This window comes from Helianthus annuus, chromosome 15 (genome assembly GCF_002127325.2).
Source record: "Helianthus annuus cultivar XRQ/B chromosome 15, HanXRQr2.0-SUNRISE, whole genome shotgun sequence".
Taxonomy (NCBI): Eukaryota; Viridiplantae; Streptophyta; class Magnoliopsida; order Asterales; family Asteraceae; genus Helianthus; species Helianthus annuus.
The window spans coordinates 113425482-113445056 of NC_035447.2; the positions used below are offsets into that span (position 1 = coordinate 113425482).

The following is a 19575-nucleotide window of genomic DNA, read 5'->3' on the forward strand; positions in this document are numbered from 1 at the left end:
GAAAAACCTTACTGCCCGTGTTAGAGAAGACATTCGAATGTTAGAACTCAACAAACAAAAATATCAATATGTGAAAATTAGGAAAACATGTTAGGATCAGGTTGCACTCACGAACACAGAACTCACACACACACACAATTTTCTGTTGAATAACACAAAGATTTATAGTGGTTCGGTCGATTCTGACCTACATCCACTCCACTGTGGTAACTAGGAGTATTTGTTATTAAGCTTGGTACAAGAATTTACAGATACAATACAATCATATATATAAGATTGAATGATAGAGGAAAGAGAAAGACAAGATCCGTAAAATCTGGATCACAGGAAGATTAGATAACCCTGTGGATATCAATCATCCTCTTATCCTGCTTTCTGACCACAGCTTGATCAAGTTGTCAAGTGGCTTGGCACTCAACAATGTCAAGTTGGCTTCATACTCATAGTTGAAAATTAGGTCAAAGGCAACACATATATAACTGAAATACACAAAGTGACCCAACAAGAATTCACATCTTAAAAACCTCCAAAAAACCAAACACAATTCACAACTTAAAAACCTCAAAAATCATTGGTGTCACAAGTAAAGACGACCAAAAACAATCAACATCTTATTATACAAGTTCAAAACATTCAAACCCCCCTTTCTTCTTCTTCTTCAAATTCCACTGCAAACTTCAAACGATTCCATTCGCGTATCCACCGTCGTTGACGCTGATAACACCTCTCCTTCGATTTCCCCATCGCTGTTGTAAACAAACCGTATATGTTTCCCGGTGAACTTAACACCCTTGTTGACACTCATCTTACTCATCCCTTCACACAACTCATCCACCACCACATCTTCATACTCTTTACACTCATCACTCGTGCTCGCATTTACCTGAACCGACCACTGCGATTCATTCGAATCTTGGCTTGTCATAAGAGACTTACACTCGGATGCATCAGAATCATGGGACTTCTCCGAAAAATCCGAAAACAACGACCTCGTTATCACATTCTTCTCAACATTTTCAGCCTTGTCTTCTTGATTCGGTACAGCAATTACCTCATCAAGCATCTACACACAACCATTACATAAACAACCAAATTATAATCAACCAATTTATAACGGTATAACATACATCCACAAAGAATGAATCAAACCTGATTAAAACTGTAATTTCCATCAACAGGAGAGACAATACTATTCGAAAAGCCGAAAACTTGAGGGGTATTAGTGGGATTACGGCACCAAACATTATGATCAAAACAAGTATTTGAAGCTAAACTTTCTTCTTCCACTTTCTGCAAGAGGGTCTTCACCTGACCCCTCAACAAAGACTCACCAGAGCCCGGAGTCATCATAACACTCTTCAATTCGCTATTCGAAACCACCATTCGTTTCTTCAAACACCTGGATGATGGAGTCCTTAAACTACCCATTGCAAGCCCAACAATAGGTGACCCATTTGTTATATCAATCAATGCTGATTTTTCTTTTTCTTGATTCTTTTTCTGTCTTGATTTCATGACACCATTGTTGGATTCTTCATTCTTTAACCCTAAAGATACAAACTTTATGATAAAAAACAAATACCCAGATGATGAATTGTTAAAAAAACAGAGTATTGTTGTTACCGTTGTGATTCTTGACGGCTAAAATCGAAGCTTGTGATCTTGTTATCCTTCTTGTAGGCAGTGGAGTCTCCATTGTAACTTTTAATGCTTTTTTTAGAAGAATACTGTGAGAAGAGAAGGGAATACTGAATGATTTGATTGGGGAAATAGAGAGATTGTTCTGTTAATTGAGATTGAAGGGAATTTGAGGATTTAGGGTTTAATGATTGGGGGAATATATGACCGTTGGGGATTGGGAGCGTTTCATACTAGCCGTTGCGCCACTGGATTAGTTTCCGTTGTATTGTGGTGGGTGGGTTTAAGTTTGGGCTTACACTATAGGCTTGTAAGGTCTAGGCCCAAACTAATTGGTAAACTAAGTTTTTTTTTTTTTTTTTTTTTTTTTAAACGGCCAACAGAATCAATCTCGAACTCTCAGGACACCTACTGGATCAAACGGAGTACTCCGACAGTAACCCGAATCCATCACCAATTCCGGGGAAAACCCGGTAACCCACCCGCCCGTAGGCACAACGGTGAAATTACCGATAAAACCCGTTTGCCTCAAGGATCGAACATAGGTTTCCCTAGGTCTCCTATCATTGCCCACCATTGTCTCACTCGTGAGAGTTGAAGTTGCATCTCTCAAAAGAAACTAACTTCTTTTGAATGGTGATTAAGGTCTAACCATCGAACGATGGGATTTTTTTTCTCCAAAGGAATAGTCAGTAAGTACCGGTAATTGTATTAGAATTTATTGATTTTGATATTAGTCTAACTTATTTTATTTTGATCTTCATCGGCGATTCAATAATTAAAACCTCAATTGTGGTGTCTTTAATCATTCAAAGTTGTTTTTCTTGAAGAGTTTTTCAATCATTCAAAATCAGAAGTGTTGAAACAATGGTTAACACAAGGATAACCAAGAGGGTCGTTTCACTTATGGGTTCAACCTCTTCTCTTGCTCGTATCGGTGGCCTGAGATCTGCAAAACAGTAAACACCGTTAGTCTCGTTAAGAGGGGGGAAGGGGGTTTTCCCTCTTAACCAGGCTCCGGCGTGAGAATAAGTACTGCTCTGAGATGAATAAAACAGTGTGTGTATAGAGTGAGTAAAGAGAGCCAAGATCCTCAACCTGAATGATGAAGGGTCCTATTTATAGCCGGAGGGTGAAGAAGGAGGAAGCAGCTGTGCCAGCTGTGGGTGCGCGCCAGCTGTCCGACCAAGGGGAATATCCTCTTGGTCTGCTCTGTCGCGAAGGGTGTAGTGGTACACGTGGCGTCCTTGTATTCGCTTGTGCTGGGTACCTCGTACTGGTCGCGTCAGCCCTGTTCCCTGGATTGTCGCAGGCCTATGTGGCCTTCTGTCAATGGTGACACGTGTCGTCCTTTATGTTGGGCAAAGCATCTTTGATGCCAGCTGTGAACCGCCTAGATGTCTTCTGGAAGTTTCTAGAAGGTTCTGGTGACATGGGTGCCTTGTGTGCACAAAAGTGGTGTGGTCCCTGCCATGTAGGCAGGGAATTGGGACCATACCTCTTCAAGTCCCCCCAGTCCAGTGTGCCTTCTAGTTGAGTTGATCGTCTAGGAGGGATTCTGGACTTATGAGAGTTGTGATTTCTATGCATCGCGTTGAAGTTGGTGAATATAAAGTGAGCCAAGTGGACGCATGCCGTATGGTTACTGGCCCTTTGAAAAAGTGAGCCAAATGGACGCATGCCGCATGGGTTTTGGGCTTTTGAAAAAGTGAGCCAAATGGACGCATGCCGCATGGGTTTTGGCCTTTTGAAAAAGTGAGCCAAATGGACGCATGCCGCATGGGTTTTGGTCTTTTGAAAAAGGTGAGCCAAATGGACGCATGTCGCATGGGTTTTGGCCCTTTGAAAAAAGTGAGCCATTCGGACGCATGCCGCATGGGTTTTGGCCCTTTGAAAAAAGTGAGCCAAATGGACGCATGCCGCATGGGTTTTGGCTCTCTTGTGTTTCCTTCTGTTGGAAGTTTGGTGGTTATGGGGAAGTGTTTGGTGTGACCGTCAGACGTCCCTGTCTTTTCGGAGGCGAACAGTTGCTTTTGCAGTGACTTTCTGTCACATCAGCAGACCCTGTCGCCCATGCTTCCCGAAAAACGAGCCGACGTCTTCTCTCTCCTGTGACGTGTCAGTCATCTATTGGGTGCTTTTCCTGTTTCCTGACGGTCCACTATCCATCGCATTAAATGCGATGGGTATAAATAGGGGGCGGTTATCCCTTTCTTCCTTCATTCTTGAATTCTAAGTGTGACTTTCTCTCTACCTTACTCTTGTTTTTTCTCATTGTTTATATTTTCTTGAGTTCAAATCATCTTCTTCTTGACCTTTATCATGGCTGAGAAGAATCCAACTCAGAAGAAAAGGAAGCATAGAGGTAGGGCGCCTCCTGGTCCAGACCAAGCCGTTATTAACTAGAAGGAGGAGGAATTTCAGATGCTTGTGAGGGGGCATAACTTTCGTCCTGAGTGGGGGGCTCGGTACCCTCCCTCTGGATCCACTGCATTGGATGCCCCTCCGGGTTTTATCACGTTGTACGCTGCTTTTTTCCGGGAAGGCAATTTTAGGTTGCCGATTACGAAATTCACTGTTGCTGTTTTGAGGGGTTATGGGCTCCATATTTCTCAGATAAATGCGATTGGGCTCCCTCGGATTACCCATTTCGAATTTGTCTGTAGGTCTTACCGCGTTGAGCCGACGTTTGAGATGTTCAACGCTTTCTACAGCGTTTCGTATACCAGCGGCTTTTACTCTTTTCAAGCTAGGTCAGGGGTTGCTCCAGTGTGTTCTGTGCCGTTAAAGGGCATCCATGACTGGAAACAAAAGTTTTTTTACATCCGTCGTGGTGTGATTCCAACAGACATGTTTATATCGGCAAGTGAGTCAAGGGATCCCTAAGGTGGATGTTCTTCCCAACTATGGTGATCAAGACTGGTATAAGAAGATAACTGCGAAGCCGACTGCTATTTCTCAACTGGATGAGATGGCTTTAGTTGGTGCAGGGATGAGTTTGCTGTGGGTTCCTAAACATCCGCTGGGTCAGCCTGCGTATAGCCATAAGGGCAAATGTATTGTTCTTTAGTGTCTTACCACTTGATTATTTCCCTTTATGTTTACTATGTGTCCTTATTTTTGTTGCCATTTTGCAGTTGGTTATAGTTTGTTGAATGCCTTGGACCCTAAATCAGCGGGTGCCATGGTTGAAGCTATCCAGGCTGATGGGAATCCGACATGGTTGGATCAGATACGGGACCGTTTTCTGCATCCTACCGACGCTAGTTTGAGCAGATACGCGAATGAAGTTCTTGGTGAGGATGATTGGGATGACTTTGTCGATTCTGGTCGAGAGGAAGTCATCATCCTTTCTAGTGGAAGTTATGACTGGGATGTTGAAGATCTAATATCTCATTCCGCGCGTGCAGGTACCGCGCCTGGTGGTGTTGTGGAGCCGGTACATGAATTTGTTGAGGATGATGATGATGCGGAGGCGTCTGTTGATCCGTCTGCCCAGTTGGAGACGAGGAAGAAGGCACGGACTGATAGATCTGGAAGGAGGGAAGAGAAGAAGGAGGGCGGAGCTGCTGCATCTTCTCGTAAGCAACCTTCTACTCTTCCTTATCTAGATTATGTGGTAGGGTCTGATACATTGTCTGGCCTAGGCCCTGGGGAGGTGCGTCAGGGGCCGGATCCTGACGATAAGGCCACTTTGACTGAGCATATGAAGAAGAAAGCTCTCGATGATCACAAACGTCGCCTTGATGAGCAGGCTGCTGCTGCTTTTGCTGCCAAGAAGGCAAAGCTTCAGAAAGAGGTCCCCCCAGCGCCCTCAGAGTCTGAGATTGATTTGGGCGTGTTTAGTGGAGGTCGTGGGAATTTGTTGGAGGAGATATATGCTGCCTCTGCTCCTCTTCCTGGTAATTTTCTTTCATTGTACGCTTGTCGTATCTTTCCTTGGATTGCTCTTTAATTGTTGTCTTATGGCAGTATCCAAGACTAGCAAGAAGCCTCGGTCGGCGGATATTTCTCGGGTTACTCCACCTACTTCTCCTCCCTCGAGGACTGTTGGCTTGACCCCTCCACGTGATAGTGTTGGTGCGAATATGGAGGGTGGTGAAGGGTTTGTTGAAGGTATGTTTGAGGGAGGTGATGCTGCTGGAGGTGATGTTGGAGGCGATGCTGCTGGAGGCGACGGTGCCGGAGGTGATGTTGCTGGGGGCGATAAGGGTAAAGGTGTTGAAGCGGAGATGGAGTCTAGTGAGACTACTCCGCAACAAACCATTTACACAAAACGTCCTCCTGGTGGGGGTGGAGCCACTTCTGGTTTTGTGCGAAGCCAGCACTTTGAACATAATCCTGATATTTCCTGGGGTAACCCAGCTTGTGATGATTTGCCTCACGTCCCCCGTTGGAGCCTTACTCAGGGCTCTCGAATGACTGACTTACAGAATTGTCATGAGTTTTTCTCTTTGTCACTTCCGCCCGCGGAGAGGATGTTACAGAAGAATCGCAACCGCTTTGCCCTTATAGACGACCATGTTAGCGCTGGGGTTCACTTCTTTGCCACATCGCAAGAGATTCTTCGCGAATAGAGGTCGATGGGGGAAGAAACTCTTGAGTTTGAGGAGGCGAAGAAGTCGTTTTCCGAAGAGAAAGAGAAGTTTAATGCGGAGAAAAAAGGCTTGCAATGGCGGGTTGCTGAGGCTGAGCGGAAGCTTGAAGAGCAGAAGCAGTTGAACGAGCAAAAACAGAAGGATTGGGAATCTGCATGTGCTCGTACGAACTCGGAGATGCAGTCGCAGCGTGATGCTATTGTGCGGCTGTCTGGTGAGAAGACGGCCCTTGCGGATGAGGCTCATCAGGCGCGTCTTGCTGCGGAGAAGAAAGAAAAGGAGTATGTTGCGCGGATCGACAAGCTGGAGCTTCTTGCTCAGGAGAAAGCTGCGGAGTGTGAAACTGCTCAGCGCCTTCTTGATGAGAAGGCGGCTGAGTGTCGTGCTTCTGAGCTTCTTGCTGAGGAGGCCTCAGCTGATAGTAGGTGGTTGCTTTCCCGCGGCGTTCCTTTGGTAACGTTTTTGGTTTTCTCATTTCGTTTTTGCCTTTGTATATTCTTGTTCTTACTCGATCTCGTTCTCATGCAGCTTGCTGATCGTATTTTGCATTCTTCTGAACTTGCCCGCTATATGTTTGAATTGGGTAGGGCAGGGTATAATAGTGGACGCAAGTTTGGGTATGCTGAAGGCAAACTTGCGGCCGCGAACAATGAGAAGGATTTTCACTTTGAGTTATATAAAGATGACTGTGATGCTGCTTATGCTGAGAAGCGAAAAGAGTTCTCGACGCTTGATTTAGCTGTTGTTCGGGCCTCTGGGAAGTTGGCTCACAAAGCGAATGGGGTGGCTTTGTTGAAAAAGCCTTGGGAGAAGATGGCGATGATGCTGCGGGAGGTGCTGGCTCTAGCCATACTTGATAGGTTGTTTCCGGCCTGCGTGCCGTGTATGGCCCTGGATGGGCTTGTAATGGGTGTTTTAAGACAATTTTAATTTTCTTGACTGTGGTTGTGTGTATTGACATATATTTTACCACTTTGATTTTTGGTTATGCAAATTTTGAAATCGTCATAATATGTGCATGTTTAATTACTTTGATCAGGTGTCACGAATGAATGATGGCGATGACAGGTTATGTTGTGTTGCAACAACGTTTTTATTCTGTCGTCTAAGTATGCGCGCTTGTATGTGACATACGAAGTGATCGAGTTGCAGGTTATTGTGAGAGCTCAGCTGGGATCACAGCCTTGGGAGCATTACAATGTTTAGTTACCTTGTTATCGATATTTTCGTGTTTATGTGGGCACGAAGTTATGTTTTTTGGCGTTTTGTAGGCTTTGGTTGTGTTTCTGACCCGGCTGTTCACTTGGCTGTGACGAGCCTTGGAGGTCTACAACGTTTCCTATGGTCGAGCCATTGATGTTTTCGTGTACGCCCGAAGTAATAAATGCAGTTGTGACAAAAAATTTGCATGAAATAAAGGTAGCCAAACACTTCTTGTATTAGGTAAATGTGTCGGTGATTCGCCCTATACGATTACATGTTTGCATTATATGTAGCATTTTCGTAACTGTTGGGCATTCCAGGTTCGTGGAACCTCTTTGTCGTTCATGGTGCGTAGCTTGTATGCCCCCTTGCCGAGGACCTCATCAATGATGTACGGGCCTTCCCATTTGGGAGCCAGTTTTCCCGGTTTTTCTGCGTTGGATGCTTCATTGTCCCTTAAGACATAATCACCTGGGTTGAAGGTGCAGATCCGGACTCGGGAGTTGTAATACTTTTCAAGCTTTGATTTGTATTTGGCTTCATTGATTGCTGCCATCTCCCTCCGTTCCTCTAGGAGATCCAGGTCGATCCTCCTTTCTTCTTCGTTATTGATCAGATTCATGGAGAGCATTCTCGGAGATGGAAGCCCGATTTCTGCTGGGATCACAGCCTCGGACCCATAGACCAAGCTAAATGGTGTTTCTCCGTTGCTTGTTTTTGGCATTGTTCTATGTGCCCATAATATGCTTGGTAATTCATCGACCCACCCACGTCTTTTTTCACCGAGCCTTGCCTTTATGCCATCGACGATGCTCTTGTTGACTGCCTCAACTTGACCATTCCCTTGCGGATGTGCGACCGACGAGAAGGTATGTTCGATATTTAGTTCCTTGAACCATCGTTCGAGATCATCTCCTGCAAAGTTTGTTCCATTGTCGGTGATGATTCGGAGTGGTAGGCCGAATCGGCATATGATTTGTTCCCAAATGAATCGTTTAACAACTGCCGACGTGGTTGATGCGAGTGCCTTGGCTTCCACCCACTTGGTGAAGTAATCTAACGCGACTATGATGAACTTGACTGCCCCCGGAGCTTCTGGGAAGGGGCCCACCATGTCTATGCCCCATTGCTGAAAGGGCCATACGGTTGTTACTGGTACCAGTTCGTTTTTTGGGCGCATGGTTTTTGGTGCATGCCGCTGGCAGCCGCTGCACTTCCTTAATTCCTTCACGGCATCTAGATGCATTCCGGGCCAGTAGTAACCGGCGTTCATTACTTTTGCCACTACCATACGCGGCCCGGCGTGGATACCACAAATGCCTTCATGTACTTCCCGGATCAGATAATTTGCGTCGTCGGCATCAACACATCTTAGCAGCGGGCCGAGATATGACTTTCGGTATAGTATCCCGTCTGCCATCTGATAATGTTCTGATTTATACTGGATTTTCCGCGCCTCAGCTTTATTTTCTGGAAGTACCCCGGACTGTAAGTACATGATTATGGGTGTCATCCAGGACGTGGTTCCTGTTTGGATGACGCTGACTTCTCTGAGTGGAACAGATGGGTTGTTCAAAACTTCTATGCGCACGTCTTTGGCTAGGTGCTGGAAGCTTGTTGACGCAAGCTTGCTTAAGGCGTCTGCCGGCTTGTTTTCACTGCGGTTTATGTGGTGCACCTTGTAAGAATAGAAGGTTTGCAGCAACGTCTTTGCTTGGTTGAGATAGAGTGCCATTATGTCGCCCTTGGCTTCGTATTGACCATTGATTTGGCCTGCTACTAACATGGAGTCCACATGTGCTTCGATGTGTCGGACCCCCATTTTGATTGCCAAACGCAAGCCGGCCAGAAAGGCTTCGTACTCTGCTTCGTTATTTGTGCTCTTGAAGTCTAGGCGTATGGCGTAAGTGAACTCGTGTTTGTCAGGGCTTATTAGCCGTAGCCCCGCGCCTGCCCCATCTTCGTTGGATGCACCGTCTGTATACAGCAGCCATGGCTCTTCTGTTTGCTTTTTCTCAGCTTTCTCCATCGCCTTGCATTCTCTGTCTTTGTCGTCTGGGACTTCTGTCATAAAATCTGGAGTTAATAGCCAAAATGGTCCCTGAGGTTTGCTCACTTTTGCCACTTTAGTCCAAAATCCAAAATTTTTAAATCTGGGTCCCTGAGGTTTGCATTTTGTTGCCATTTTAGTCCAAATTTCAAAACCCCCCTTGTTTGACAGTTGCAACCAGCCTATTTTGTCCTTTTGCGCAGGGGTATTCTGGGTTCTTGATCTGAGTTTGTTATAATAACTCATAAAATGACCAAAATACCCCTGCATAAAAGGACAAAATAGGCTGGTTGCAACAGTCAAAAAATGGAGTTCTTGAAATTTGGACTAAAATGGCAACAAAATGCAAACCTCAGGGACCCAGATTTAAAAATTTTGGATTTTGGACTAAAGTGGCAAAAGTGAGCAAACCTCAAGGACCATTTTGGCTATTAACTCTAAAATCTGCCAATACTTGGCCCTTGATCGATGGACGTGGTCTGAAAACGACGTTGTGTCCCCCCAACTCTATCGCCCATTTGGCCAACCTTCCTGATACTTCTGGCCTTGCTAGGATATTCCCAATATTGTAGTTTGTTAGCACGTGAATGACGTGATTGGCGAAATATCTGCGCAGCCTTCTTGACGCGTGAATCAGTGCAAGGACAAGCTTTTCCATGATTGCGTATCTGGTTTCTGGGTCGGTCAAGGTTCTAGATACATAATACACAGGCGTTTGGACACCTTGACGATCAACAAGTAGTACGGCTCCGACTGCCTTGTCGGAAGCTGAGAGGTACAGGACCAAAGGTTCTCCTTTGTGTGGTGCGGTTAGAGTTGGCAGCTTGATTAGACAGTCTTTCATCTCGCGGAACGCATTTTCTGCTTCCGGAGTCCATTGGAACTGGTTTTTCTTCATGCAGTTGCGCAAGGTCTTGATGAATGGGAAGGATTTTGCAGCATGGTTAGCTAGGAACCGATTGAGTGCTGCCAATCGTCCTGCAAGCTTTTGCATGTCTTTGACGTTTGCTGGTGAAGGCATCCTTTCTATGGCCTGGACCTTTTCTGGGTTCACCTTAAAACCATCTTTAGTGACTATGAAGCCCAAAAACTTTCCTTCTTCCATTCCGAATGAGCACTTTGCTGGATTCAGTTTGATGCTTACGCTGCGCAGCGTGTTGAAGGTCTTCTGGATATTTGCCAGCATCGCGCTCTCCTCCTTGCTCATGATTACCAGATCATCCATGTACACTTCGATGTATTTACCAATGGCGTCACTGAATGTTTCGTTCATCAACCGTTGGTACGTAGCACCTGCATTCTTTAAGCCGAACGACATCTTGGTGTAGCAGTATAACCCCGTTGGTGTGCGGAATGCGGTTTTATCTTCGTCTTGAACAGCCATCTGGACCTGGTGGTATCCTTTGTAGCAATCCAGAAAACATTTCCACCGAAACGTTGCCAAAGAATCTATCTTCTCGTCTATGTCTGGTAAAGCGTAGCAGTCACGGGGACATGCTTTGTTCAGATCCTTGTAGTCGACACACATTCTCCAACTACCATTCGGTTTCTTTACCATTACTGGGCTTGCTACCCATGTTTGGTACCGGACTTCCCTGATGATTCCTGCGTTTAGCAGTTCCAACACTTGTTCTTTCATTGCATCATGTTTGATATCGCCTAGGTGGCGTTTGGCGTGTACCACTGGCTTGGCATCTTCGGAGACGTTTAGACGGTGTTCTGCTATATGCCGTGGAACGCCAACCATATCAGCCGGTGTCCAGGCGAACACGTCCATGTTGTCATGCAGTAATTTCTTTAGCGCCGCGCGCGTTAGATCAGACATTGCGGGCCCCAGAGTGACTGTTTGTTCTGGGTACGCGCTATTCAATACCCATTTTTCTGCCTCTATGCGCGGTGCAGGCTTGCTTGCTTTTGCCGGTCTGATTTCATCTGTTGCTAGCACTTCTTTGCTTGCGTATATCAACGCGATGCCTGTTTCGGTTGGAAAACCTATGGCAGAATGTGGTGCGGAACAGATCATGCTGAAATCTCCTTGGGATTCTCTTCCTAGGAGGATGTCATGTCTTGAATGTGCCGGTAGTACCATGAATGTGACTTCTTCGGTTCTCGAATTTCTTCCATCGGAAAGCAACACTGGGAATGATATTTGTCCTAGGGGAAAGACGGCCTCGTTGCAGAAACCAGTTAGTGGGTAATCGACTGGTTCTAGGCGCGCCTTATCCTCTTGGTCAAATTGATTGAAGCACTGTTCATATATGATGTCCGCGGTGCTCCCGGGATCGATAAAGATGTAATCTGTTTGGTAGTGGCCGATCACCCCTGGGATGACTATTGGCCGCTTTTCTCTTGGGCCTCCCCTGACAACTGGGAACACCACTTGCTTCTCGCGCCATGAATCATCCTGCGCGCGCTTGTTGTAGTTTTTTCTTGTTCGCCGTGGACCTCCTTGCACCATATGGGTTTCTAGCTTTCTGAGCTTCTTGTTGTCTGGACCTTCATCTCTTCGTTGTATCTGGCGGTAATCGCGCTTTCCTCCCTTGACTAAGTGACCGAGCTTTCCGTCTCGTAGGGCTCTTTCGATTTCTTGCTTTAAGCTAAAGCAGTCATCGGTCAAGTGGCCCGTATCTTTGTGGAATTCACAGAAGAGATTTGGGTCTTGACCCCTTTTGTTGCGCATCTGCAAGGGTGGTTTGAACTGATGGTTCTCTGTGGCTAAAACTTCAGAAGGTGTTTTGGTTAGTGGAGTCCACTGCTTTTCTCTATTTTCGCGCTTTACTTCTTTTCGATGGGCTATCTGATTGATCGTATGGCGTGCATCGTCCCGTGGGGGGCTTCTTTCTCTGTTCCCAGAAGCCCTCCAGGGTTGATTTCTGCCCCTTCTGTTGTTTCGATCGTTATGGTTGTGTGCGCGCTGACGGTGATCGTCACCGGTCAGTTGCCTGTCTGTCTGCGCAATAGTCTTGGCCGCTTCAATGAAGGTTTCCCAGTCTTTGGGTCCTCCATCTCGCCCTTTGATTCTTTTAACCAGATCGTCGCACTTGACCGCTCGCATGAAGTGTGCGCGCATCATTTTCTCTGGTATGTCTCCGATCTCTAGACATTCTTTGTTATACCTTGTAATGAAATCTTCTACGCTTTCATAGTCTTTTCTCCATATGTTCAGACAATCACCCGGATCTCTGGCTTGTCTTCGCTGCTGAGAGAAGTGTGCCAGGAACTTCTCTCGGAAATCGACCCATGATTTGATTTTGCCAGCCGGTAAGTTGTCGAACCAAATGCGCGCCGCGCCAACGAATGTCTGAGCAAACAGGTGGCACCATGTTGGTAGGTTCCATCCGCCTGTTGCTCCTGCACCTTTAAACACCTGGAGGTGATCGTCTGGGTCCGTCAACCCGTTGTATTTACCCACGTTGTGTGGTAATTTCGTTTTGTCGATGGCCGCGCACGCGATTTCTCGAATGAATTTGGAATTTTCAGCCATGTCCTCAGGACGATAGCTCAAGGTGTAATCATGCTCTGCTTTGCGGTTGTACCCCGCGCGCTTGGTTGGTTTGTATGCTTCGTGTTCCGGAGGAAGTCTGCTAAACACTGTGGACTCCCCTTTGTAAGTTGGGTCGTCTGCCTCCTCTTCCCATTCCGTGTTCATGTTGCGCGCGCCCAATCGTGTTTGGATCGGCCTTCGTTGTAAATTGGAGGTTTGAACGAAGTTGCTTTCTGTTTCAGCATAAGTATCGCGCGTGTCTTGTATGCTGGGTCTTCTGACATGTTGCACTGGTTCTCTTTCTGGTCGTAAGTTCCACGCGTTTGTCTGCTGAGCCGTGTGTGTACTCAGAGACCTTGGTTGTGGAGTTACGAATGCTGATTGGTTAGCCTGTGCTTGGAGCAAGGCTTGTTGTGCGCTGAGCTGCGTATAAATGAGGTTTATGGACGCGATTTGTCGGGTAGCCCTAAAAGTGCAGAGTAGTTGAGTTGTGCTTGTTCCGATAGAACAGAAGGGCCTGGTCCATGGCTTGCGGTCTGCATCGGCGGAGGTGTTTGGTGTAATATCCCCGTTGGAGATTGGAGAGCAGCTCCGTTTGTGGTTTGAGTGATGATTCTTGCTGGTGTTTGGAAGATGGGTCCAGTTGTGGTTTGGCTAACGGCCCTGGACGCACTTCCAAAAATGGATGGAAACTCGTTGTTCAGCTGACCTTCTTGGATGGTCTCGTTCCTTTGACCTCGTTGGACGTGTGCCGTGTCCGAAACGAGTTCAAAGGAAGAAACTTCTCCGTCAGCTGGGTGTGAATGATTCTGGTCTGCCATTTTCACGAGTGTTTTTTAGAAGAGAAAAAGAGGTGGGAGTGGTCGTGCAAAAAAGCGGATGGCGCCAATGTTGAAACAATGGTTAACACAAGGATAACCAAGAGGGTCGTTTCACTTATGGGTTCAACCTCTTCTCTTGCTCGTATCGGTGGCCTGAGATCTGCAAAATAGTAAACACCATTAGTCTCGTTAAGAGGGGGGAAGGGGGTTTTCCCTCTTAACCAGGCTCCGGCATGAGAATAAGTACTGCTCTGAGATGAATAAAACAGTGTGTGTATAGAGTGAGTAAAGAGAGCCAAGATCCTCAACCTGAATGATGAAGGGTCCTATTTATAGCCGGAGGGTGAAGAAGGAGGAAGCAGCTGTGCCAGCTGTGGGTGCGCGACAGCTGTCCGACCAAGGGGAATATCCTCTTGGTCTGCTCTGTCGCGAAGGGTGTAGTGGTACACGTGGCGTCCTTGTATTCGCTTGTGCTGGGTACCTCGTTCTGGTCGCGTCAGCCCTGTTCCCTGGATTGTCGCAGGCCTATGTGGCCTTCTGTCAATGGTGACACGTGTCGTCCTTTATGTTGGGCAAAGCATCTTTGATGCCAGCTGTGAACCGCCTAGATGTCTTCTGGAAGTTTCTAGAAGGTTCTGGTGACATGGGTGCCTTGTGTGCACAAAAGTGGTGTGGTCCCTGCCATGTAGGCAGGGAATTGGGACCATACCTACAGTGTGTGTATAGAGTGAGTAAAGAGAGCCAAGATCCTCAACCTGAATGATGAAGGGTCCTAAAACTACGCACCATGAACGACAAAGAGGTCCCTGCCATGTAGGCAGGGAATTGGGACCATACCTACATGGCAGGGACCACACCACTTTTGTGCACACAAGGCACCCATGTCACCAGAACCTTCTAGAAACTTCCAGAAGACATCTAGGCGGTTCACAGCTGGCATCAAAGATGCTTTGCCCAACATAAAGGACGACACGTGTCACCATTGACAGAAGGCCACATAGGCCTGCGACAATCCAGGGAACAGGGCTGACGCGACCAGTACGAGGTACCCAGCACAAGCGAATACAAGGACGCCACGTGTACCACTACACCCTTCGCGACAGAGCAGACCAAGAGGATATTCCCCTTGGTCGGACAGCTGGCGCGCACCCACAGCTGGCACAGCTGCTTCCTCCTTCTTTACCCTCCGGCTATAAATAGGACCCTTCATCATTCAGGTTGAGGATCTTGGCTCTCTTTACTCACTCTATACACACACTGTTTTATTTATCTCAGAGCAGTACTTATTCTCACGCCGGAGCCTGGTTAAGAGGGAAAACCCCCTTCCCCCTTCTTAACGAGACTAACGGTGTTTACTGTTTTGCAGATCTCAGGCCACCGATACGAGCAAGAGAAGAGGTTGAACCCATAAGTGAAACGACCCTCTTGGTTATCCTTGTGTTAACCATTGTTTCAACAAGAAGTGTTCTTTTTTTTTTTCCTTGAAGAGTTTTATAATCATTCAAAATTTAACTTTTTGGACATTCAAAAATGAATATTCTTTTTATTTCTCCTCCTTTAGCCGTAGTGGTTTTGTATATGCTAAAACTACTTAAATGTGGCCTCCGTGATTTCTAAATTGTTTGAATTTGTTTCAGGTGATAAAGGTTCGAGTTAAATACTAATCCTTCCGTTAAATTTACTCTATAATTACACTAAAAAACAATTATATTTTCTCTTTTATTTCAATTAAATAATAGTTTTTATACTTTCATCATTACTTTTTTTTCTTTTATCCACTCACAACCACTTTCAAAATATATTAAAAAAAGTATAGAGGGTTAACATTTTTTCTCTCCTCCACTTACAACTACTTTTTATAATATAAAAAACGACCCTCACAGAATTTAAGGGAAGGAATGTGAATTTTTTATTATGCAGCTAAATTGAACGAGATTTTTTTTTCCCGAAAGACAAATATTTCTATTGCCCAAGTTTAAACCTATGACCTCCCAAGTATAAACCAAATGTGCTAGCCCCATAGAACGGGAAAATTTTGTAAGATTAAATATATTATGATTTAATATTTAATCTAGTAGCCATTATAATCATTTAGATTATATGGATCAAAATATATAACAACCTATTAATAATTAGTTGGTAATTGTTGATGGACCATATTACCCTTATTAACTAATTAGGTTTCCTCCTGGGTGCTTATATAAGGAGAACTAGGTTATCACCCGGGTGCTACCCGGGTTGGAGAAAACTATTAAGATAAATATTAAGTGTACAAATAAAATAAAATACAAAGTCTCATGTTACATAAATTAGTGATACAGTGGATACACAATTTAAAGATAGTCGAGTCCCTTTGAAGATGCATATCCTTCTAGAAAGAATTATGCATTATATTTATAAAGTTTTAGATTACAGTTCCTATTTTATCCATAAATGCGTGCGTTCCTATAAATTATTAGAATTCTTAAAACCAACAAAAATTGCCATTCCGGTAACAAATATCTTGGTTTTTTTTTTCTTTATTGTCATTATATACAACAAAATAAACGAAACAACCTATGCTCTTATCCAAAAATCTCAATCACAGACTTAAAGACATCATCTTTGGGATATACAATAAAGGCAATATCAAATTTTGAGAAATCCACCAATAGTTGGTCAATTTTAAAGTCAAATCTATAAGTGATTCTGCTATGTACTAAAATCAAAGAAACATAAAGGAGCCGGTTGTAAAGCAAACATACATAGAAAATGATACCTTTAACATCATCACTGGATATATCATTATAATTCCCCACTTGGAAATTCTAATGAATATAAGGCAAGTTATTCTAAAACTAACATAGAACAAAAATCATACACTTAAAACATCATCACTCGGCATTTATTCCAAGTCAAACTAAAAGTATGCCAACTTAAATAACTGACCACTTCCAAAACTTTAATGGTTCATTAGCTTAAAAGTCTAAACCAACAGATCATCATCATCATCATACTCAGTAAATCTCACAAATAGCAAGGCTAAGGTAGGAATAGAGATGTTGCTTCCAGTGAGACCCCCGGCTCGATACTGGTTTTGCATCAAGTCTTGGACATAAGGCACCTAACACTCAGCAATTGAGACAAAGGCTGATTAGTGCACGTACCCCCTAGTCTTTCGGCTATCAACGCCACAACACGACGCATGATTAACCGTCCCCCGTTTTTTTGTTATTTTCACGAAATAAGTAAAATAAAGTTAAAATTAGTGCGTTCACTTTTGCCCCAAAATGACCAATCATCCCGGGCTAAGAAAATTTAATTTACTTTCTAATGGAGCTTGTATTGGATCAACTATTTATCACTTTGGATCAACTATTTATCGCATTGATAAATAGTGATAAATAGTTGCCCCATATATTTTGTTCATTGTAGAAAGAGGGAAAACATAGTTGATCCAAAATGACCGATCATCAATGCGCGCATCGGTTCGCAATCCAACGCATTTGATCAAAGCTAATATGAACAAAATATAAGATAATTTATCAACCCACCTGAAAGAAGAATCATAGATAACCTAGAGTGCCTTATATAAAAAAAAGGGAAAAAGAAAAGTACCAAGAGTGCAAATATCATCTAACCAACGAGGATGCCACAAACAAAAATAAGGAGTACTGCATTCTATTACTTTGACTATAGATGACTTTTCCCCAACTGTTGATGAAGTTAACTCCAAGGCATCAATAAGTCTTGAACTTGTTACAACACCTATACATTGACCATGTGGGACGTTGACTCTAGTATTTTTAGTATATTAAACCCTGGGCTCATCCTGATCTCCCAAAAAAAAGTAAAATTTAAGGTTAATCAATGGTGTGAACTACCCATCTATCCAAAGGCATGCATCCCAGTTGGTAAAAAAACTCCTAAAATTCCCATATTTACCAATATCTAACTTTAAATATACATCAAGTATGCACAACCATGTCTCCATTTGGTATGTTCACAGTAGCTAAAGTTTGCTAATTAGATAAATATTCAAAATTAAACACATTTCTTTAATAAATATTCACAATCTTCCTATTTTATATGTATCATCGTATTCAAGGTGTACGGGTATAAAATCAACATTTTCTATTAAAGAAAGCCCCTGAGCAATTATGATTTGTTGATCTGCCTAACATCAAGAGATCCAAAGGCTCCTGAAATAAAGCGTGACTCAGTTCTGAAAACATACCACTTTAGAACAGAACCTCTTCCATCATAATGCTCTCCTCACTTTCCCACCACGACTGCTCCTTTAGTCTACCATACTTGTGTGCTCCTTTCTCTATCCACCCTTTAGCATCATACTTCGCCCACCTATATTAAACATAAGTTACAATAATGATGATGCTACCTTGTTTGTTTCACTAAATTCATTCACATGTAGTAATTTAGGGGTCAGGCGAGATGGACAACCGGTCAAAGTGGTAACTATTTATTATGGTTCGGGTTATGTAGACCACAAAAACTTGGTATTTTATTTTATTTTATTTTATAGATAATTAAGGCGTTATATGTGATTACAAGAATTATATTATCAGGATAATGCTATTGTTCGACAAAAAGAATGACTTGACCATCATCACAACCTGTGGATCATGTCATTTTGCTTTGAATTTGTCGAAGAACATGTACTAAGAACTCTACATAGGAGAGGCCACCTGGAGACTTGTCTTCCACAATATATGAGAAAAACAGAGCTCCTAAATTAAAAAAAAAACGGGCGAAAAGAAAATAAGTGATTAGCCTTCTCAAGATGTCGTGTCTAACTTTTCGTTATAAAGTATAGATAAGGTGACACAACCCATAACACAACTCGAAAATAAGCAGGTTTGGGGATGGTATGTTAAATTCACTTAATAGGGTTGTACAAAGTTGATCATCTTCGAGTAAAAAAGTAAATATATAATTTTTAAAAAAACAATTACCAGTCGTGAAACATAGCCCAAAAAGGGGAAAAAAGAGAACAAAATAAAATAAACAACTTTTGATGGTTATGTTACCTGATGGGTCTCCTTTCCTACATAATTTTAAGCTGCAAGAGGTAAATCAATATCAAAAACGAATATATGTTGTATATTAATTAAATTATTTAATTAACAAAGACAAACTGGTCAAGAAATGCAAAGAAACATCATATTTACCGCAGGTAGTTGCATCTTTGGCTCCGAATCTCGTTTATGACTTCATTTAGCTTCTTGGATAAAGGATTATCATATTGCTGCATTACAAACTTAATAGAAAAGTAGAAGTTATCAATAATTGCCTTACACATATGTTGTATAGTTTCAACACAATCAAGAATATAATATACCAAGACTAACTTCTTTCTTTAAGCAGAAGTTTAAATGCATTAAAATAGACTTTGGCGACTTTCAATCATTTAAAGAGCGTACCTGACTGGGAATTTCATCAACAGAAGAAATGCCAAACAGTTTCCTCATTGTATCAGGATCCGCAGTGCTTCCGATATATATCAAACAATCCTCACCATTTTCAAGAAGATAGATTTCATGCTCATTTACTTTTTCACTTGACAGAGGAATAACAGGATGAATAACAGAGCCCTCTGTTTCCTGTAACCTCAAACAAAAAACCAACTGAGACACCATACAGAGAATATTACAGGGAAAACCACAAAATCTTTACCTTTAAATCAAGATCATGAATACTACTCATTCTGGGGTACGCAAGTGGAAATCTATAAGTTTAACCTCTAGGCATACAATGTTTATATATACCAGCCAATCATTAAAG

The 19575-nt window shown here is 43.5% G+C and overlaps 3 protein-coding genes across 3 annotated transcripts; all 3 read right to left on the reverse strand.

Moving 5' to 3' along the window:
• Window positions 1–494: 494 nt before the first annotated feature.
• On the reverse strand, window positions 495–1832 carry LOC110912257. The gene is made up of 3 exons (XM_022156937.2): window positions 1624–1832; window positions 1150–1547; window positions 495–1063 (listed from the first exon to the last, which is right to left on the reverse strand). Exons 1-3 carry the CDS (start codon window positions 1694–1696, stop codon window positions 659–661), a joined length of 876 nt encoding a protein of 291 aa, XP_022012629.1. The 5' UTR covers window positions 1697–1832; the 3' UTR covers window positions 495–658.
• A 5890-nt stretch (window positions 1833–7722) lies between these two features.
• Window positions 7723–13138, reverse strand: LOC110914070. Its single transcript, XM_022158890.1, has 4 exons — window positions 12409–13138; window positions 9910–12117; window positions 8211–9515; window positions 7723–8039 (listed from the first exon to the last, which is right to left on the reverse strand). The coding sequence occupies exons 1-4, from the start codon at window positions 13136–13138 to the stop codon at window positions 7723–7725; spliced, it is 4560 nt and encodes a 1519-aa protein (XP_022014582.1).
• A 5234-nt stretch (window positions 13139–18372) lies between these two features.
• Window positions 18373–19358, reverse strand: LOC118479410 (protein transport protein Sec24-like At4g32640). The gene is made up of 4 exons (XM_035984795.1): window positions 19215–19358; window positions 18963–19051; window positions 18822–18853; window positions 18373–18521 (listed from the first exon to the last, which is right to left on the reverse strand). The coding sequence occupies exons 1-4, from the start codon at window positions 19260–19262 to the stop codon at window positions 18415–18417; spliced, it is 276 nt and encodes a 91-aa protein (XP_035840688.1). The 5' UTR covers window positions 19263–19358; the 3' UTR covers window positions 18373–18414.
• Between the last annotated feature and the right edge of the window lie 217 nt (window positions 19359–19575).